Below are 18,572 nucleotides of genomic sequence, written 5' to 3'. Positions count from 1 at the left end.
AATTATTTTTTACAAATTTAGGTAACATGTAGAAATTTTTTCACTTTCTTGTAAAATTCGTAAAAATTAATTTAGATGTTTGATAAATTAAAAAAAATTTTATATAAAAATAAATAAGAAAAAAAACTGACATATAGAAATTTTAATAAATTAAAAATACAATTTTTTAAAAATAATTTATTAAAACAAAAATTAATAAACCAATAATAAATTAGCAAACAATCAAGTAACTGCTAATTTTAATGTAATTTAAAATTCAGGACGGACGAAAAAAAAATGCAAAGATATTTAGAAATACTTAAAGATATAATTTATTTATTCATGAGAACAAAATCTCTTGTTATACATAATAATAAATATTTATTTGTACAAAGTTATATACATACATAATTCTAATCTTAATATAAATTAAATTAATCAGTTAAAAATAACTGAGGTAAAAAAATATCTTAGCAGCTTCATTTTTTTTTTTTTTTAATTATTTACACTTATCACTTATAAATTACATTTATACATTTAACGTTTAATTTTCTTTAACAAATAAATCTTTTCTGAAAAATAATTTTAAAAAATTCGTCAATTCTTTTTGTGTTGTAATTTATTTGTTAAACAAAGTCTAAAAATTATAAAATATCTGCTAAATTGATTTTAATTATTTACAAGCCAAAGCTTCCTGGCTTCCGACAGGACATCGGAGTCCCGGGCTCGAATCTCCCTGGCGTGGAAATCTCCTGGTGCCGGATGGAAGCTTGCTCCCTCTCGAGCTGCTCCTGGGCCTTGGCCTTCATCTCCAGCTCGGCCTGCTTCATCTGTTCTTCCATCGCATTCATGCGCTGGAGAGTCTGCTTCATCTTGGCCCGACCACCTCCAGCAGTTTCTTTAACACTGAAGAACATCGGGCCAAGTTCAGCGAGCCAGTGTCCGTCAACAGCAGTGACACACTGCATGTACTCGCGAGCAGTCATCACCAGCTCATGATACACGACGTAGTCCGGAGTGAAGCCCATTCCAAAAAGCGCCGAGGTAGGATGCAAGTGACAAGGCATTCCAGTTCTGAGATTGATGTACTCCCCGATCCCTTTGAGTCTTGCCGCTTGTTGGAAGTACGCCGAGCAAATACACTTGCGTACAACATCCCAATCAGTTCCGCAGCTGACCAGCTCCAACTTCTGCTGCTTCAGGATTTCTTCCAACTGCAATCGAACTTCCCGGACTTTTCTCATGGCCTTTGCGTGGATGAAGTGCTCCGTGCACCAAGTGCTTGAGTACCCGTTGGACTTCCACTGGTTATATACATTGAGGAAGGTCAGGTGGTCGGACTCCGGAACTTGGAACTTTTCTCGCGCAGAATCCGAGTCTTCTTCTCGGCCCTTAGGTCGGTAAAATATCGAAGGGACGGAGAGCATCGAGACAATTATCAGGATCTCCGAAGTACAGCCGAGCTGAGACGCGACGATCAACATTTGACACTGAGGAGGGTCCAGCGGGAACTCAGCCATCTGACGACCGAGAGCAGTAAGCTCACCTATTTTTTTGGATTGGAAAAAAGACTTTATTTAATAATTATTCTCTTATATAATTTTTTAATTTTCTATTGTCATCATATGATGCTCTTTAGAAATGATCTTGTATCTTATGAACTATTGATATTTTTGAAGATATAAGCTCATCTTGATATTACACTCATCAAGACCTTTCATTTGAGTACACACATCAATTTTTCATATATTGTATATATTTATTTATATTATATATATGTATATATGAAAAATATATCAAAAATGCATGTGGGTACTCAAATGAAAGGTCTCGATGAATGAAACGTCGGGATGAGCTTATATATTTAAAAATATTAATAGTTCATCAGATACAACATCATTTCTTAATTATGTAATATATATTTTAAAGATATAAGTTCATCCCGATGTTACATTCGTTAAGAGCTTTCATTTGAGTACCCACATGCATTTTTGATATATTTTTCATATATACATATATGTAATATATATAAATATACAAAATATATGAAAAATTGATGTGGGTACTCAAATGAAAGGTCTCGATGAGTGTAACATCGGGATGAACTTATATTTTTAAAAATATCAATAGTTCATAAGATACAAGATCATTTCTTAATTATGTAATATATATAATATATATTTTAAAGATATAAGCTCATCCCGATGTTGCACTCATTAAGAGCTTTCATTTGAGTACCCACATGCATTTCTATATATTTTTCATACATAAATATATATCATATATATATGAATATATAAAATATATGAAAAATTGATGTGGGTACTCAAATGAAAAGTCACGATGAGTGTAACATCGGGATGAGCTTATATCCTTAAAAATGTCAATAGTTCACAAGATACAAAGTAATTTCTTAATTATATTAAGCATTAGTGAAAAATGAAAAAAGCTCACCTGTGTTGTTCAAGGCTTTTAAAATCCACAGCTGGTACAGCGAGTTAAGAATATTGTCCTCTGGTGGAGGGTCCATAAATTTAAACGCGAGTAAATTTTCAACTCCCAGAGACTTGAGCAGTAGAACGGTGTTGGCCAGGTTCGTCCTCTGGATCTCAGGAACTCCTGTAAGCAGCAGTTCGTCCAGGTACTGCTTTCTCGTGTACAACCTGTAACAAATTCCCGGACCAGTTCTTCCAGCACGACCAGCCCGCTGGTCGGCATTCGCCTTGGAGACTGGGTAGACCTGCAGTGCGTCCATTCCTATTTTCGGGTTGTAAACTTTCAGCTTACAATACCCGGAATCAACTACAAAGACTATTCCGTCGACGGTCAGTGAAGTCTCGGCGATGTTGGTCGCGACGACGCATTTTCTCACCTCCTGGGACTTCTGAAAAATTTTAGCCTGCAAGTCCGAAGGAAGTTGGGAGTAAATCGGGAGAATCAACAGCTCTGGAGCAGACTCAATCTCCTCCAGCCTTTCTTTGAGGACTTGACAAGTGACCTCGATGTCTTCCTGACCCGGCATAAACACCAGGATGTCCCCGCTCTTCGGCTGCAAGTGGATTTGCAGAACCTGCTTGACCGCAGCGTCAACATAATCTTCCACAGAATTCTTGGCGTACATGTGCTCCACAGGGAAAGTTCTTCCGGGAATGTTGTAGGTCGGCGCGCTTCCAAAAAATTCCGCGAATTTCGTCGAGTCCATGGTAGCTGAAGTAACTATCAACTTCAAGTCCATTCTTTCTTTAACGATGTCTCTCAACAACCCAAAAAGAACGTCTGTAGAGAGAGAACGCTCGTGGGCTTCGTCCATGATGATCACGCTGTACTTGTCAAGGTCTTTTTCCCTCAAGCTTTCTCTCAGGAGAATACCATCAGTCATGTACTTGATGACAGTGTCTTTAGAAGTGCAGTCTTCAAATCGGATGGCGTACCCGACTTTGTCACCCAGGTTGGAATCCATCTCGTCGGAGACTCTCTTGGCGACTGACATTGCGGCCACACGACGCGGCTATAATCATAAATAAAATTTTGCTTTATTAAATAACGACTTTTGATAAATAGCATTGTACTTTCTTAAATATTGACATTTGTAAAGATATAAGCTCATCCTGATGATACACTCATCAACAGCTTTCATTTGAGTACCCACATGCATTTTTTATATATTTTTCACATATACATATATATAATATATATAATATATATAAAATATATGAAAAATTGATGTGGGTACTCAAATGAAAGGTCTTGATGAGTGTAACATCAGAATGAGCTTATATTTTAACTATATATTCAAAAATGTCAATAGTTCACAAGATACAAGATCGTTTCTTAATTATTGATATTTTTAAAGATATAAGCTCATCCCGATATTACACTCATCAAGAGCTTTCATTTGAGTACCCACATGCATTTTTGATATATTTTTCATATATACATATATATAAATATATAAAATATATGAAAAATTGATGTGGGTACTCAAATGAAAGGTCTCGATGTGTGTAACATCGGTATGAGCTTATATCTTTAAAAATGTCAATAGTTCACAAGATACAAGGACATTTCTTATTTATGTATCTAGAGATCTCTTACCTGAGTACATCCGATTAACCCGTTCTTGGCGTAGCCCTCTTCGTACAAGTACTGAGTCAACTGAGTGGTCTTTCCACTTCCAGTTTCTCCGACAATAATCACCACGTTGTTCTCTCTGATGACCCTCAGCAGTTCCCCCTTGACAGCAAACACCGGAAGGCTCCTGCGTTGATTTAAAATCTCCTGGCGCCTTTTGGTGCTGGAGGAGTCTGGGCCCATGTGTTTGGCGTACTTTTGACCGGACTTGTAATCAACTTCTTGACCAGGCTTCTCTCGGTCCTCATTCCGCTGGTCCTTGACTCCCATAATGTTCCCTAGTCTTGTACCACCGAGTTCAACGTGTCGCTTCTGGTTCTTCCGTCTGTCATTCTGCTCTCGATAATGATGAACAAGAGCCGAGCCCTTCCTGGCAGCGAGAGCCATGTCACTGTTGGGATCTTTGACGGGAATCACCGGCTCGGGTTGCTTGGTGAAGACGATTCTTCCATCGAGGAACGGAGGAACGACGTGATGGACCAACACATGAACCCTGGCCTCCGCTTCTTCGTCGAGGTCGTCCTGGGTCAGCAATGTGGCGACTCCAGCAGTAACCATCCGGTTGAGAGCCCACTTGTTGTCGTCTTTGTTGGTCTGCTTCTGCTGGGCAGACATTCTCTTCTGAGGCTTCGTCTGCAGCTCCATTTCCTTCTTCTTGACGTACTCCTCGGGAATGTTCGAGAACTGTCGGCTCTCGTAGTCGTCTGTACCGTACCATTCTCGGTCCAGCCGCTTCTGTTCCTCCTCCCAGTACTCAGAGTCTTCAATTTCTGGCTTAGGAGTCGCTCCTGAGGACTTACGGTCTTTGTTCCAAGAGTTGTACTTGTATGAAGGTGTGAATTCACTTCTAACACTGTGCTCTCGCTGCGAGCTGTAGTGTTTCGGTGTTGGATGGTCCCAGCTTGATTTTTTTATCACTTCGTCGTCGTCTTCATCCCAGGAACACTTTGAAGTTGAATCCTAAAAAAAAAAAAAAAAAAAAAAACAACAATCATTAGTAATTGTTAAATTTCATTTTTTATAAAAAAAATAAAATTAATCTATATTGTTAAGAGAATTAAGAAATTACCTTGTAACTTGTGACCTATTGATATTTTTCAAGATATAAGCTCATCCCGATGTTATACTCATCAAGACCTTTTATTTGAGTACCCACATCAATTTTTCATATATTTTATATATTTATATATATGTATACATGAAAAAAATATCAAAAATGCATGTGGGTACTCAAATGAAAGCTCTTGATTAAAGTAACATCAGGATGAGTTTATATATTCAAAAATATCAATAATTAAGAAATGACCTTGTAATTTGTTAACTATTGACATTTTTAAAGATATAAGCTCATCCCGATGTTACACTCATCAAGACCTTTCATTTGAGTACCCACATCAATTTTTCATATATTTATATATATGTATATATGAAAAATATATCAAAAATGCATGTGGGTACTCAAATGAAAGCTCTTGATGAAAATAACATCGGGATGAGCTTATATCTTTAAAAATATCAATAATAAAGAAATTTCCTTGTAACTTGTAACCTATTGAAATTTTTAATGATATAAGCTCACCCCGACATTAGACTCATCGAGATCTTTCACTTGAGTACCCACATCAATTTTTCATATATTTATTATATATATGTATATATGAAAAATATATAAAAAATGCATGTGGGTACTCAAATGAAAGCTCTCGATGAGTGTAATATCAGGATGAGCTTATATCTTTGAAAACGTCAATAATTAAGAAAGTACAGAGCAATTTAACAAAATTCATTATTTAATGAAGCGAAACTTCATTTATTCACAGTTCACAAGTCACGGCAGTCACACAGCGACTGCAAGGTTGCTAATAAATTTAATCTTTTATCAAAAAAAATAAAAAAAAAATTTTCAATTTACCTTAACCCTAAATTGAGGCGTTCTTGGTTCATCTTTAAACCTAATGGAATCCTGGCGATGACTACTGCGATGACTGTCTCGCCTCTCGCTCCTCCTGTCATAATGGCGATCCCGATCTCTCTCTCTCCGATCTCTTTCACTACTTCGGTCCCGATGTCTTTTATGTTCTCGGTCCCTGGAATGCCCGTCGTGTCTTTGTTTCTTGATTCGCTGCTCAAGTCTTTCCTTCGCGGCTCTGTCAACACCTCCAGTGTGAGTTGGTGTTTCCTCTGCAGGTGCTCTGTACTTTCGTTTTTCCTTCTTCGTGTCAGGAATTACAGGCGGCAGCGTAGGCTTTTTAAAAGCATGCTCGGAAGGTTTTTTCTTCATTATTATTAAACCTCCAACTTCGTTACTTTCATCGGTTCCTTTTAATTCATATAAATCCGAATCCATTGTTAATTTCTGGAATTAAATATTTATAATTAATAAAAGTGTTACAATAAATATCAATTGTTTGCTGTCATTTGAAGGTTATTAATATTTTTTTTTTTTTTTAAATTACACTTGTTTCATTTTATCAATCAATTTAATTAATTATTAGTATTTGTTTAATTGAAAATTAGTTTGTAAAACAAATTTTAATTACTTACATTTAAATGTACAACAAATTTTATATTAAAAAAAACAAAACGTTGAGCAATGTCGAGTACTGAGCCAAACAATTCACAATGGAGACTGACACTGATATGGAGACTACACACCACACACTAAAAGACTGAGCATTGCTGCCACCTGGTGTTAATTTTAAAATTAAATTAAATTGACACAAAAAAGTAAAAACAATGTTTTGATTTTAAAAATTTAACAATAAAAAAATAAATAATCTAAATAAATGTCAATTTAATTAAAAAAAAATTATATCAAACTTTATTAATAATTTTTAACAATAATTTATTAATAAATTTTTTGAAGCTAAAATATAAATTAAAAATTTTCCATAATATTAAAGTTAGCCGACATTGTTAATTTTTTGGGTTTTTTTTTAATTATTAAAATGAAACTAAATAATATTTTTAAAAAATTGCACTTATAGTTTTTAAAGTTTTTTAAAAACGCATTTTTTTTTTAAATTTTTTTGTAATAATTTTTCGAATAAAAAAAAAATATAAAAATTTTTAATGTCAGCTAACTTAATTTTCATAATACTGAAGTCAGCTGACATCTGATGATTTTTATGATTTTTTTTTACTATTAAATTATTGAAATAAAAATTTTCTAAAAAATTTCACTTGTAGATGTCAAAAAAATGTATTGTTGACTTTTTTTTAATAATAATTTATTTATTGTAAAAATCCAAAAAATGACAGATGTCTGCTAACTTCAGCTTCATTAATTTTCATAAATTTTCCCGCATTTTTTCAGCAGATGGCGCGCCATTTTAGAAATTTATTTTACCGACTCGCGATGGCCGCGTTGGTTTTAAGCGTTGTGCAGCGCATAGGTTTACGATGTGATCTCAGTACACTTCTTATAATTTTAGTTTTTTAATTTTCCTAGAAATACTGGCGTTCTTCCTCCAAACTATAAATATAAATATAAATAACAATAAATAATAAAAATTGCAGCGGGTGAAAAAGATAAAAAAACAATTGTTAACTCCGAGCAGAGTGCGCTAAAATATATTAATATTAATATTAAAAGTCTAAGCGATAGATGTATTTAATTATCAAGTGTGATACGAATGTCCAACTGACAGGATTTAATTAGCATAGTGGTTGGCGTTTATTCTCATTACTCGGGTAAAAATCACTCTCTTATCCACATGGCTTATGGCTTCCAAGTGAAAGTTTCCTGTCAGTCATAAACTCTATATATACTTGCATACTTGTACATTACACATTACTACTCTATAAATATATATTACTGGTTAATTAAACCGTTTAAAATTTTTTATTCTTTTTTTATTTAGATCTAATTCGGCATCTCCAAAAAACAAATAAACGAGTATTACTTTAAATAAAGTTACTTTTCGACGCCGGGTTTAAATTAATGAGCTCTAATTAAATCAATTAAGAAACGAGTTCACCCAGACTCGAAATTCCATGTAATATTCTCACCCGTCTGCTCTAAAAGTATTTTTTAAGCTCATTAATTTGTTACAAATTAATTCACTTTTATCATGAATGTAAGTATAATTTATTATTTTTAATTAACAGTAATTTATAAAATTTTTATTTTTTAATTAATTATTAAATTTAGTCACTAAATTTTTAAAAATAGATTTTTATAATTTTATAAAAAATTAAATAAAAATTTTTTTTTTAATAAAAAATATTTTTTTTTTTTAATTAAAAAAATATTTTTTAAAAAATTGCATGTATAATTTTTTAAATTTTCTGCATGTGGAATTTTTTAAAAATTATTTTTCAATAAAAAAAATTTTTTAATTTATGAAACTAAAATTAGCCGACAGTAAAAAATTTTTTAATAATTGAATTAACAATAAAAAAATATTTTTAAAAATTGCACGTATAATTTTTTAAATTTTCTGCATGTGAACATTTTTATTTTAATTTTTTAAAAATTATTTCTCAATAAAATAAATTATAAAAATTTTTAAAAAATTGCACGTATAATTTTAAAAATTTTTTACATATGCAATTTTTTCTTTTAATTTTTTTTTAATAATTTTATTAATAAAAAAAAATTTTTTAAATTGTCAGCTGTGCTAATTTTATTTTTATGGCTAATTTAATTTTTACAAAGTATGAATATAATAAAGATAATACCAAAGTAGCATCGAATAAAACGAACGAGTAAACTCATAAGATTTGAAATTACAGAAACTATTTTGAGAATGTTCTATATTTGTCCGAGTGAAATGCCAAAACTTTTGGTTAGATTATATAATTCAGTATTGAATATTCTTGAGTGACCTGTAGTTGAAAAATATATCAATGGAATGTAATTAAAAATTATAAAGAATAATTAACAATTAACACCTATTAATAATTCAGCAATTGATAATGCAATAATGCTCTAACATAAAACAGCTTCGCTAATAGATATATAAAGATAAAGTTATTTAAATATTTGATGGATGATATAGCTGATAATTTAAAAGATAATTGATAATAATAATAATAATAATGTGGGTGTTGGTGTGTGTACAAAAGGTTATCGACGGCGACTTAGCATCTTGTCTGGAAGGTGGTTGACTCAGCTAGCTCAGGTACTTGATATGATCGAGAGTGTATCAAGACGAGCGCTGAGTGGCTCCAGTGGGAGCTACCACGTTCGAGGAGCCGAGCTGGCGCGCGATCGCAGATTGAAGTCACTTGCAGCTACTGTAGTTTTTCTCGATGAAACCCAGCATACCTTTCAGCTTGATGTGAGTATCATTTTTTTTTTTGTGAAATTTAGGGATTAATTAAGATATGATCTTTTATCTTGTGAACTATTGACATTTTTAAAGATATAAGCTCATCCCGATGTTACACTCATCAAGACCTTTCATTTGAGTACCCACATTAATTTTTCATATATTTTATATATTTATATATATTATATATATATGTATATATAAAAAATATATCAAAAATGCATGTGGGTACTCAAATGAAAGCTCTTGATAAGTGTAACGTCAGGATGAGCTTATATCTTTGAAAATATCAATGATTAAGAAATTACCTTGTATCTTGTAAACTATTGACATTTTTAAAGATATAAACTCATCCCGATGTTATATTCATCAAAAGCTTTCATTTGAGTACCCACATCAATTTTTCATATATTTTATATATTTATATATATTATATATATGTATATATGAAAAATATATCAAAAATGCATGTGGGTACTCAAATGAAAGCTCTTGATGAGTGTAACATCAGGATGAGCTTATATCTTTAAAAATATCAATGATTAAGAAATGACCTTGTATTTCGTGAACTATTAACATTTTTAAAGATATAAGCTCGTCCTGATGTTACACTCATCGAGACCTTTCATTTGAGTACCCACATCAATTTTTCATATATTTATATATATCATATATATGTATATATGAAAAATATATTAAATATGCATGTAGGTACTCAAATGAAAGCTCTTAATTAGCGTAACATCGGGATGAGCTTATATCTTTAATAACGTCAATAGTTAAAAAAGTACAGTGTAATTTAACAAAAGTCATTATTTAATAAAGCAAAATTTAGTTTATTTATGATTCACACTCTTATTATTTTAATTATTTCTTTCAGAAACGTGCCAAGGGCCAGATTCTCCTAGACCTGGTCTTCCAGCACTTGGAGCTCATTGAAAAAGACTACTTTGGCTTGCAATACGCTGAGAATCCAACAGTCTATCCCAATTCTGATGCTATGGTAATTTTTATTTAAACAAAAAATTTATAATTAAAAAAAATATTTTATTTTTCATTTTTTCAGAGATGGCTAGACCCGTCGAAGCCGGTTAAAAAGCAGATAAGAAGTAAGGGTAAAGATCATTCTTTTAAATGATACTCTCCGATCAAACTAGCCAGCAGGAATTTAATTTTTTTTCTTTCCAGGCGGTCAGTTTTTTTTCAAAGTTAAATTTTACGTTTCTGATCCAAGTAAACTCCAAGAAGAGTACACGAGGTACCAGTTTTACCTCCAAATAAGAAGAGATATTCTTCATGGAAAGCTTCAACTTCCCACTAGCACTGCCTGTCTAATTGCTAGTTACACCGTTCAATGTAAGTTAATGATTAAATTTTAAATATACTTAAATTGAAGCTTTAATAAATTTTTATTAAACAGCTGAGTTGGGTGATTATCATCCAGAAGAGCATGGACCTGGTTATTTATCAAGATTGCAGCTCATTCCAGGACAAACCGAAGAAATGGAGAAGAAAATTTGTGAACTTCATAAACTTCACAAGTAATTTTTATTTATTTTTTTTTATTATAATTATTTTGATTTTTTAAATGAATTATTTTTTAGAGGCCAATTGCCAGCGGATGCAGAGTTTAATTTCCTGGATCATGCAAAGCGGCTGGACATGTACGGAGTGGAGTTACATAAGGCAAGGGTATGCACGTTTATTGTACTCGACAACTATTCACGGCTTTAAACTATTTTTATGTCAGTACACTATCAGTTTTTTTAAAAGACTAACATTAAACCTGGATGTAAATCAACAGGATTCGACAAACAAAGAGATTCAATTAGGCGTGACGTCAATCGGGTTGGTGGTCTTCCAGAATAATATTAAAATCAACGTATTTTCCTGGTCGAAAATCGTAAAGATTTCTTTCAAACGCAAGCAGTTTTTTATTCAACTTCGCAGGGAGCAGGTAAATTATTTTTATAAAAAATACTAGCAATTGCACTGTATTTTCTCAACTATTGACACTTTTAAAGATATAAGCTCATCTTGAAGTTACACTCATCAAGAGCTTTCATTTGAGTACCCATATGCATTTTTCATATATATATATATATACTTTGCTACATCTGCCCCCATATACCGATTAATAAGTGCCTTCAATACTTTTTACAAGATAGATAACAGTTTGGATGTTTATAAAATAAGTAGTTCTGAATGTTTTTCAAAACTTTGTATGTCAAACATTGTATAAACTGGAGCAAAATATTTACTTTTGATAGTTAATTATATAGTGACTTATCATAATAATAATTTTAAATTAAACACTTTGTATTAAATTGTATGTAACATGGAACCCGATTAATGGCTTTGCTGTAGGGTTCATTGAACTGATAAAAATAAAATAAAAATAAAATATATATATATATAAAATATATGAAAAATTGATGTGGGTACTCAAATAAAAGGTCTTGATGAGTATAACATCAAGATGAGCTTATATCTTTAAAAATGTCAATGGTTCACAAGATACAAGGTAATTTCTCAATTACAGATTTACTCAATTAATTAATTTTCAAAATAATTTCAGTCGGAGAACTATGACACTCTCCTGGGCTTTAATATGCAAACATATCGCAGCTCAAAAAATCTGTGGAAAGCATGCGTAGAGCACCACACGTTCTTCCGACTCCACAGCCCGAAAATGCGACCGAGAAGATTCCCTCTGACTCTCAGCAGTCGGTTTACTTACTCGGGACGAACCGAGTTCCAAACGGTCGAGGACGGAAAGCATCGTGCCAGGGTTGAAAGAACATTCATCAGGTATTTTTTTATCTTAAAAAAAATAGAAATATAAATATTTATAATTAATTATTTGGTAACTATTTTTAATAGATCACCGAGCAAGCGAATAGTTCACGGGGTGAACCAAGTGCCAATTGAAGAGAAAGGTAAAGTAGTAAGCGCTCCAGCAAGACCTCCCAGGCCTTACGATAACAAAGTCCAGTCCCTAGGATCGCGAGAACCGCGACAAGCTTGGGTCGAGGGGAACAACAGTGATGAGTATGTCTAAAATAATAATAATAATAAACAAAAATAGTATTTTAATTATAGATGTCTAAACAAATTTTTTGATGATAAAATATAAAATAAGACATGAATTGTAGTTTTATAAAACTGTGTTGCATGTTTGTTAATTTTGAATCCATGTTCGCGTACACAGTGAGGGTGGTTTTTTGTCCCTCAGAGAGGAGATAAACACGAGCACTCACACTCAAGGCGGAGCATTTTCCCCAGTACTGGGCTCAAGAATCCTTAGTTACGTTGATGACGACACCGCTGAGAGAAATATATACGATTTGCCGGATTACAGCGAGCCAACTAGTTCTCCAGCGCCACAGGTGAGTAATTGGATTAATTAATAATGAAACTTGTCATTAACTACGACTTACTTTTTGTCATAGTCATAAGTCATTAAATATCAATGTTGAGCTACATAACTATACCGTCAATGTTCAATAAAACTTAATATTGATAAATTAAATATTTTATCGAATAATTAAAATAATAAATTAATAGATTCTTGATGATGGCTTGGTGACGATAAGATTGACACCTGATGAGCAAGGCCGATTTGGCTTCAATGTGAAAGGAGGTCTGGACCTTGATATACCCATCTTGGTGTCTCGAGTTGCGCCAAACACACCTGCTGATCGGTGTTATCCTAAGTTAAATGAAGGCGATCAGGCAAGTCATTATTTTTTTTATATTATTAGATACATAATTAAGAAATGACCTTGTATCTTACGAACTATTGACATTTTTAAAGATATAAGCTCATCCTGATGTTATACTCATCAAGAGCTTTCATTTGAGTACCCACATCAATTTTTCATATATTTTATATATTTATATATTTCACAAATATCATATATATAAAATATATAAAAAGTGCCATGTGGGTACTTAAATGAAAGGTCTCGATGAGTGTAACATTGAAATGAGTTAATATTTTAAAAAATGTCAATAATTAAGAAATGATCTTGTATCTTGTCAACTAATGATATTTTTGAAGATATAAGCTCATCCCGATGTTACACTCATCGAGACCTTTCATTTGAGTACCCACATCAATTTTTCATATATTTATATATTTCACAAATACTATATATATAAAATATATAAAAAATGCCATGTGGGTACTTAAATGAAAGGTCTCGATGAGTGTAACATCGAAATGAGTTTATATCTTAAAAAATGTCAATAATTAAGAAATAATTGTGTATCTTATCAGCTAATGATATTTTTAAAGATATAAGCTCATCCTGACATTATATTCATCAAGAGCTTTCATTTGAGTACCCACATGCATTTTTGATATATTTTTCATATATACATATATATATAATATATAAATATATAAAATATATGAGAAATTTATGTGGGTACTCAAATTAAAGGTCTCGATGAGTGTAACATCACGATGAGCTTATACTTTTAAAAATATTAATAATTAAGAAATTACCTTGTATCTTGTGAAATATTGACATTTTTCAAGATATAAGCTCACCCCGACATTATATTCATCAAGACCTTTCATTTGAATACCCACATCAATTTTTCATGTATTTTATATATTTATATATATCATATATATGTATATATGAAAAATATATCAAAAATGCATGTAGGTACTCAAATGAAAGCTCTTGATGAGTGTAACCTCGAAATGAGCTTATATCTTTAAAAACATCAATATTTAAGAAAGTACAGTGCAATTTAAGAAAAGTAATTATTTAATAAATCAAAATTTCATTTAATTATAATTTATATGGCAGTCATAGTGACTGCAAGGTCGCCAGTTTTTATTTTATTTTATTAGATCAGTCTAGTCATTGTAATTTTTTTATTTTTAATTAGGTTTTGTACATCAACGGTATCGACGTCAACGGAATGCTGCATGAACACGTCGTTAATTTGATAAGACAGTCAAGGGATACGGGGAATGGCGAGTTGACCTTGACTGTTCGTCCCAATGCGCTCTACAACGCACTTGCTGGAACTGACGAAGCTTCTGAAGAAGAACCTCCTTATAGGTAATTTAAAAATCTAATCTATATTTTTTTTTAATTAAATTTATTTATTTAATATTAAATATTAATCAAACTAGATACGTACCTGACGCACCACATTCGGCGGTTGGCTCAGACGCACTGGCCCAATCAATGTTACTGCTGGCAGACGGTCTCGCCAGCGGAGCCCTGATAGCCCAGTACGAACAGCTCTACCGGAAGAACCCGGAACTGACATCCTTGGAGTCGAAGAAAGCCGAAAACCAGAACAAGAACCGGTACCGAGATATTTCACCGTACGATGTTACAAGAGTTATTCTGATGGGATGTGTTAATGGCGATTATATAAACGCAAACTATGTCAACATGGAAATCCCCGGGTCGGGGATTATAAACCGGTACATCGCGACCCAGGGCCCGTTGTCTTCCACAGTTGCTGATTTTTGGCAAATGGTCCTAGAAGCTGGTAGCACTCTAGTGGTAATGTTGACCACGCTTGTAGAAAGAGGACGTACTAAGTGTCACCAGTACTGGCCGGCTCTCAACGAAACTCTGACTTTAAGGAACCTGATGCTAATCTCGACGTCGGAAAAAATTGAAGACTTTTTTGTCTTTCGTGAATTTATTTTGCGTGACGTTAATGTAATTTTTATTATTATTATTTTATTAAGTTTTGAATTTAGAAATGACCTTGTATCTTGTGAAATATTGACATTTTTAAGGATATAAGCTCACCCCGATGTTACACTCTTCAAGAGCTTTCATTTGAGTACCCACATCAATTTTTCATATATTTTATATATTTATATATATTATATATATGTATATATGAAAAATATATCAAAAATGCATGTGGGTACTCAAATGAAAGGTCTTGATGAGTGTAACATCAGGATGAGTTTATTTCTTTAAAAATGTCAATAGTTAAGAAACGATCTTGTATCTCGTGAACTATTGACATTTTTAAAGATATAAGCTCATCCCGATGTTACATTCATCAAGACCTTTCGTTTGAGTACCCACATCAATTTTTCATATATTTTATATATTTATATATTATATATATATATGTATATATGAAAAATATATCAAAAATGCATGTGGGTACTCAAATGAAAGCTCTTGATGAGCGTAACATCAGAATGAGCTTATATCTTTAAAAATATCAATATCTAAGCAAATACAGTGCAATTTAACAAAAGTCACTATTTAATAAAAAAAAATTATTAAAATTTTTAGACTGGAGAAGAACGAGATATAACACACATGCAATATTGCGGATGGCCCGATCACGGAGTTCCCAGCGACTGGCGTCAGTTTACTAAATTCACAGAACGCGTCCGAGCAGCCAGAACAGGAATGGTGGAACCAGCTGTTGTCCACTGCTCGGCAGGTATCGGACGCACTGGAGTTCTGGTGTTGATGGAAACGGCTTTGTGTCTTATTGAAGCCAACCAGCCTGTTTATCCGCTGGATATTGTTAGGTCTATGAGAGATCAACGCGCAATGATGATTCAAAATGCTGTATGTATTATTTCATAATAAGGAAAATCTTTAGATGTTTTTAAAAATTCCTGACGAATTATTAATGAAGGCAAATTAATTTCAGAGTCAGTACAAGTTTGTCTGTGAAGCGGTCCATAAAGCATACACCGAGGGTATTGCAAAACCTCTTATAGAATTCAGTAGATAAGAATAAATTTAAAAATGATAATGAAAATGGAAAATAAGAAAGCACAAATGTCCAAGGCCTTTTTTAAATTAAATTTAAAAGGATCTTTTTTTTTAATAAATAGACAATAATTATATAAATATTTATTAAAGGTAGCGACGGACGTGTGATAGTCCGCTAGAAATAACCCACCAGTTAAAACAACTTTTTAAATAATTTATAATTTAGGAAACTTTAAATAACATTCTTCCAGCTGATTTATTATTCTATATTAATATTAAATGTAATAATTAATAAATATTAAGCTCAATGAATATTTAACAGTTAGAGTAACAACTGATGTGGAGAATTGTTGGAAAGTATCCACCTTTTTCATCTATATTTTTTTACCATTAATTAATAAGCAAAACTTAAGATTTTATTATTTATCTCGGATTTGTAAATAATTATTATTATCAAATAAAATTGTGCCAGAAACTAAAGGTAGCTATAATAATATAAGCGCCGGAAAATAAATATATAAAATTGTTTACTTTAGAAATAGAAATATTGTCAATTAAATTGTAAGGGCGCATGAGAGTTGGTAGCTGTCTAGTCTCATTGATTTGTACTTTTTAATGATCGAATAAAGTAATCATTTTGTATATTTGAAATTTTTTTTTTTTTTTTTTTTTTGAGTAAATAGGTTTTATTTTAGAGAGAATTGAGGTCAAATGGGAGTATTATAGTTGCCACCAAATCCCTTCTCCTGGGTCAAGTAAGAGGACGTTAAGACTCGCTACAATGCAAGGTGTTCATCATCACCACCACCAGTTATACATACTTTAAGAAACCAACCGTGTATATAAGCTGATCCGTACCTTCGATTTCACTTAGTCTTCTTTGAGTTTCTGTTTTCACTGTTACAAGTTTTTACGCTCATATTCACCGTAAGTTTTTTTTTTTTTTTTATTTTTAATAGAATTTTTTTTTGTCAAGTTTTAATAATTATTTTTATAAAAATTAATATTAAATTTTTATTTAAATTTTTTAAATTAAATTAAATTTTATAATTTTTATAAAAATTGTTTTACTTAAAAATTGAAATTTTTAAGATTTTTTTTAGAAAAATTAATATTAAATTTTATTACTATAAAAATTTTTCTTTATTTTATTAAAATATTAAATTAAATTTTATAATTTTTATAAAAATTGTTTTACTTAAAAATTGAAATTTTTAAGATTTTTTTTAGAAAAATTAATATTAAATTTTATTACTATAAAAATTTTTTCTTAATTAAATTGAATTATAAAACTTTATTTTTTTTAAATTAAATTAAATTTTATAATTTTTGTGAACTTTTTTTTTTACTTAAAAATTGAAATTTTCAATTTTTTTTTTTTATAAAAATTAATATTAAATTTTATTGCTATAAAAATTTTTTTATTTAAAAATTGAAATTTTTATAATTATTTATTTAATTTAATTTTTTCAAAAATTTTCCTTAATTTTAAGCTTAAAATTTTTATTTAATAAAAAAATAAAATTCCAGATGAAGGTACTAGCAATTGCAGTGCTCGCAGTACTAATCTACACCGTAGCGGGATTCCCAGAACAAGAAGGAGAAGCTCTGGTCCCAGAAGTTTTAGACACCCTGCGAAAAACTCAGCTCGGTCCAAACTCAGAGATCCAATCTGTAAAATCAGGAATTGAATACAAAGTCGCAGAGAGCCAAACCGGCAAAGTAGACCTCGGTTCAATCTTAGACGGCCTTGTTCCTCCAGAAGTGATAGCCAACCTCCAGCAACAAATCGACGGAATCGGCAACCACTAATTAACTCTAAAACCCTCGTATTACTCTAATTTATATCGATGTAAGCATTTATATTTTCTTATAAAAAAGATAAAAAAAAGTCATTTTTTCTTTATTATTTCCACGAATTAAATTGAAGACACGTGATAAAAATTGATAAAAATCAAAGTATCAAAAAGAGAGACCTTGGTCGAGTGAAACCAGAAGTAACAAGTGTCATCAAACGATGCGTCGGAGAAAGCTGTTCAACAGATACTTTCACTTCCTATTATAAACCACCGCAGATCATTTAACTTGTTGTTATACTTGCCAGTATTAATATTCATCGTACCCTACTTAGAGTATTATATATACTCTTTCGCTTACGAATATATAATAATAATAAAAAATAATAATAATAACTTTGCAGTCACTATGTAACTGCCGCAACTTCATAAAATTATGTTTTATTAAATAATGACTTTTGTTAAATTGCGCTGTACTTTCTTAAATATTGACGTTTTTAAAGATATAAGCTCATCCCGAGCTTACATTCATCAAGACCTTTTATTTGAGTACCCACATGCATTTTTTTATATATTTTTTATACATACATATATATAATACATATAAATATATAAAATATATGAAAAATTGATGTGGGTACTCAAATGAAAGGTCT

General features: G+C 31.5%; 2 protein-coding genes across 7 annotated transcripts; one reads left to right on the top strand and one right to left on the bottom strand.

The window, feature by feature from the left end:
* Positions 1-588: 588 nt before the first annotated feature.
* Positions 589-6,687, bottom strand: LOC123264533 (pre-mRNA-splicing factor ATP-dependent RNA helicase PRP16). The gene is made up of 5 exons (XM_044727812.1): positions 6,656-6,687; positions 6,023-6,468; positions 4,075-5,070; positions 2,434-3,487; positions 589-1,525 (listed from the first exon to the last, which is right to left on the bottom strand). The coding sequence occupies exons 2-5, from the start codon at positions 6,455-6,457 to the stop codon at positions 657-659; spliced, it is 3,354 nt and encodes a 1,117-aa protein (XP_044583747.1). The 5' UTR covers positions 6,458-6,468; positions 6,656-6,687; the 3' UTR covers positions 589-656.
* A 781-nt stretch (positions 6,688-7,468) lies between these two features.
* Positions 7,469-16,771, top strand: LOC123264534 (tyrosine-protein phosphatase non-receptor type 4). 6 transcript variants are annotated; one of them, XM_044727817.1, is made up of 17 exons: positions 7,469-7,803; positions 7,974-8,189; positions 9,181-9,395; positions 10,267-10,389; positions 10,453-10,501; positions 10,575-10,742; positions 10,807-10,927; positions 10,991-11,078; positions 11,191-11,343; positions 11,965-12,197; positions 12,270-12,437; positions 12,598-12,775; positions 12,954-13,121; positions 14,295-14,470; positions 14,545-15,088; positions 15,686-15,970; positions 16,056-16,771. In XM_044727817.1, the coding sequence occupies exons 3-17, from the start codon at positions 9,246-9,248 to the stop codon at positions 16,137-16,139; spliced, it is 2,688 nt and encodes an 895-aa protein (XP_044583752.1). In that variant the 5' UTR covers positions 7,469-7,803; positions 7,974-8,189; positions 9,181-9,245; the 3' UTR covers positions 16,140-16,771. The 6 variants fall into 6 exon arrangements, with proteins under 6 accessions (XP_044583752.1, XP_044583753.1, XP_044583749.1 ...); XM_044727818.1 differs by having other exon boundaries at positions 7,469-7,891; XM_044727814.1 differs by lacking the exons at positions 7,469-7,803; positions 7,974-8,189 and adding an exon at positions 8,947-8,968 and having other exon boundaries at positions 10,453-10,495.
* Positions 16,772-18,572: the final 1,801 nt, after the last annotated feature.

Source organism: Cotesia glomerata, linkage group LG5, assembly GCF_020080835.1.
Source record: "Cotesia glomerata isolate CgM1 linkage group LG5, MPM_Cglom_v2.3, whole genome shotgun sequence".
NCBI classification, from domain to species: Eukaryota; Metazoa; Arthropoda; class Insecta; order Hymenoptera; family Braconidae; genus Cotesia; species Cotesia glomerata.
The sequence above is the reverse complement of the archived record's forward strand: the minus strand, read 5'-3'. Positions and strand labels throughout refer to the sequence as shown.

What these genes read in the sequence shown, in the direction of transcription:
- LOC123264534 (XM_044727813.1), top strand. An exon ending in ATCCCAATTCTGATGCTATG is followed by an intron (nt 10,390 to 10,452) that starts GTAATTTTTATT and finishes TCATTTTTTCAG; the next exon opens with AGATGGCTAGACCCGTCGAA. An exon ending in TTCAACTTCGCAGGGAGCAG is followed by an intron (nt 11,344 to 11,964) that starts GTAAATTATTTT and finishes AAATAATTTCAG; the next exon opens with TCGGAGAACTATGACACTCT.
- LOC123264533 (XM_044727812.1), bottom strand. Translation starts at nt 6,457, where the DNA reads ATGGATTCGGATTTATATGAATTAAAAGGAACCGATGAAAGTAACGAA. An exon ending in GGTTAATCGGATGTACTCAG is followed by an intron (nt 3,488 to 4,074) that starts GTAAGAGATCTC and finishes TTATGATTATAG; the next exon opens with CCGCGTCGTGTGGCCGCAAT. An exon ending in AAAAGCCTTGAACAACACAG is followed by an intron (nt 1,526 to 2,433) that starts GTGAGCTTTTTT and finishes CCAAAAAAATAG; the next exon opens with GTGAGCTTACTGCTCTCGGT.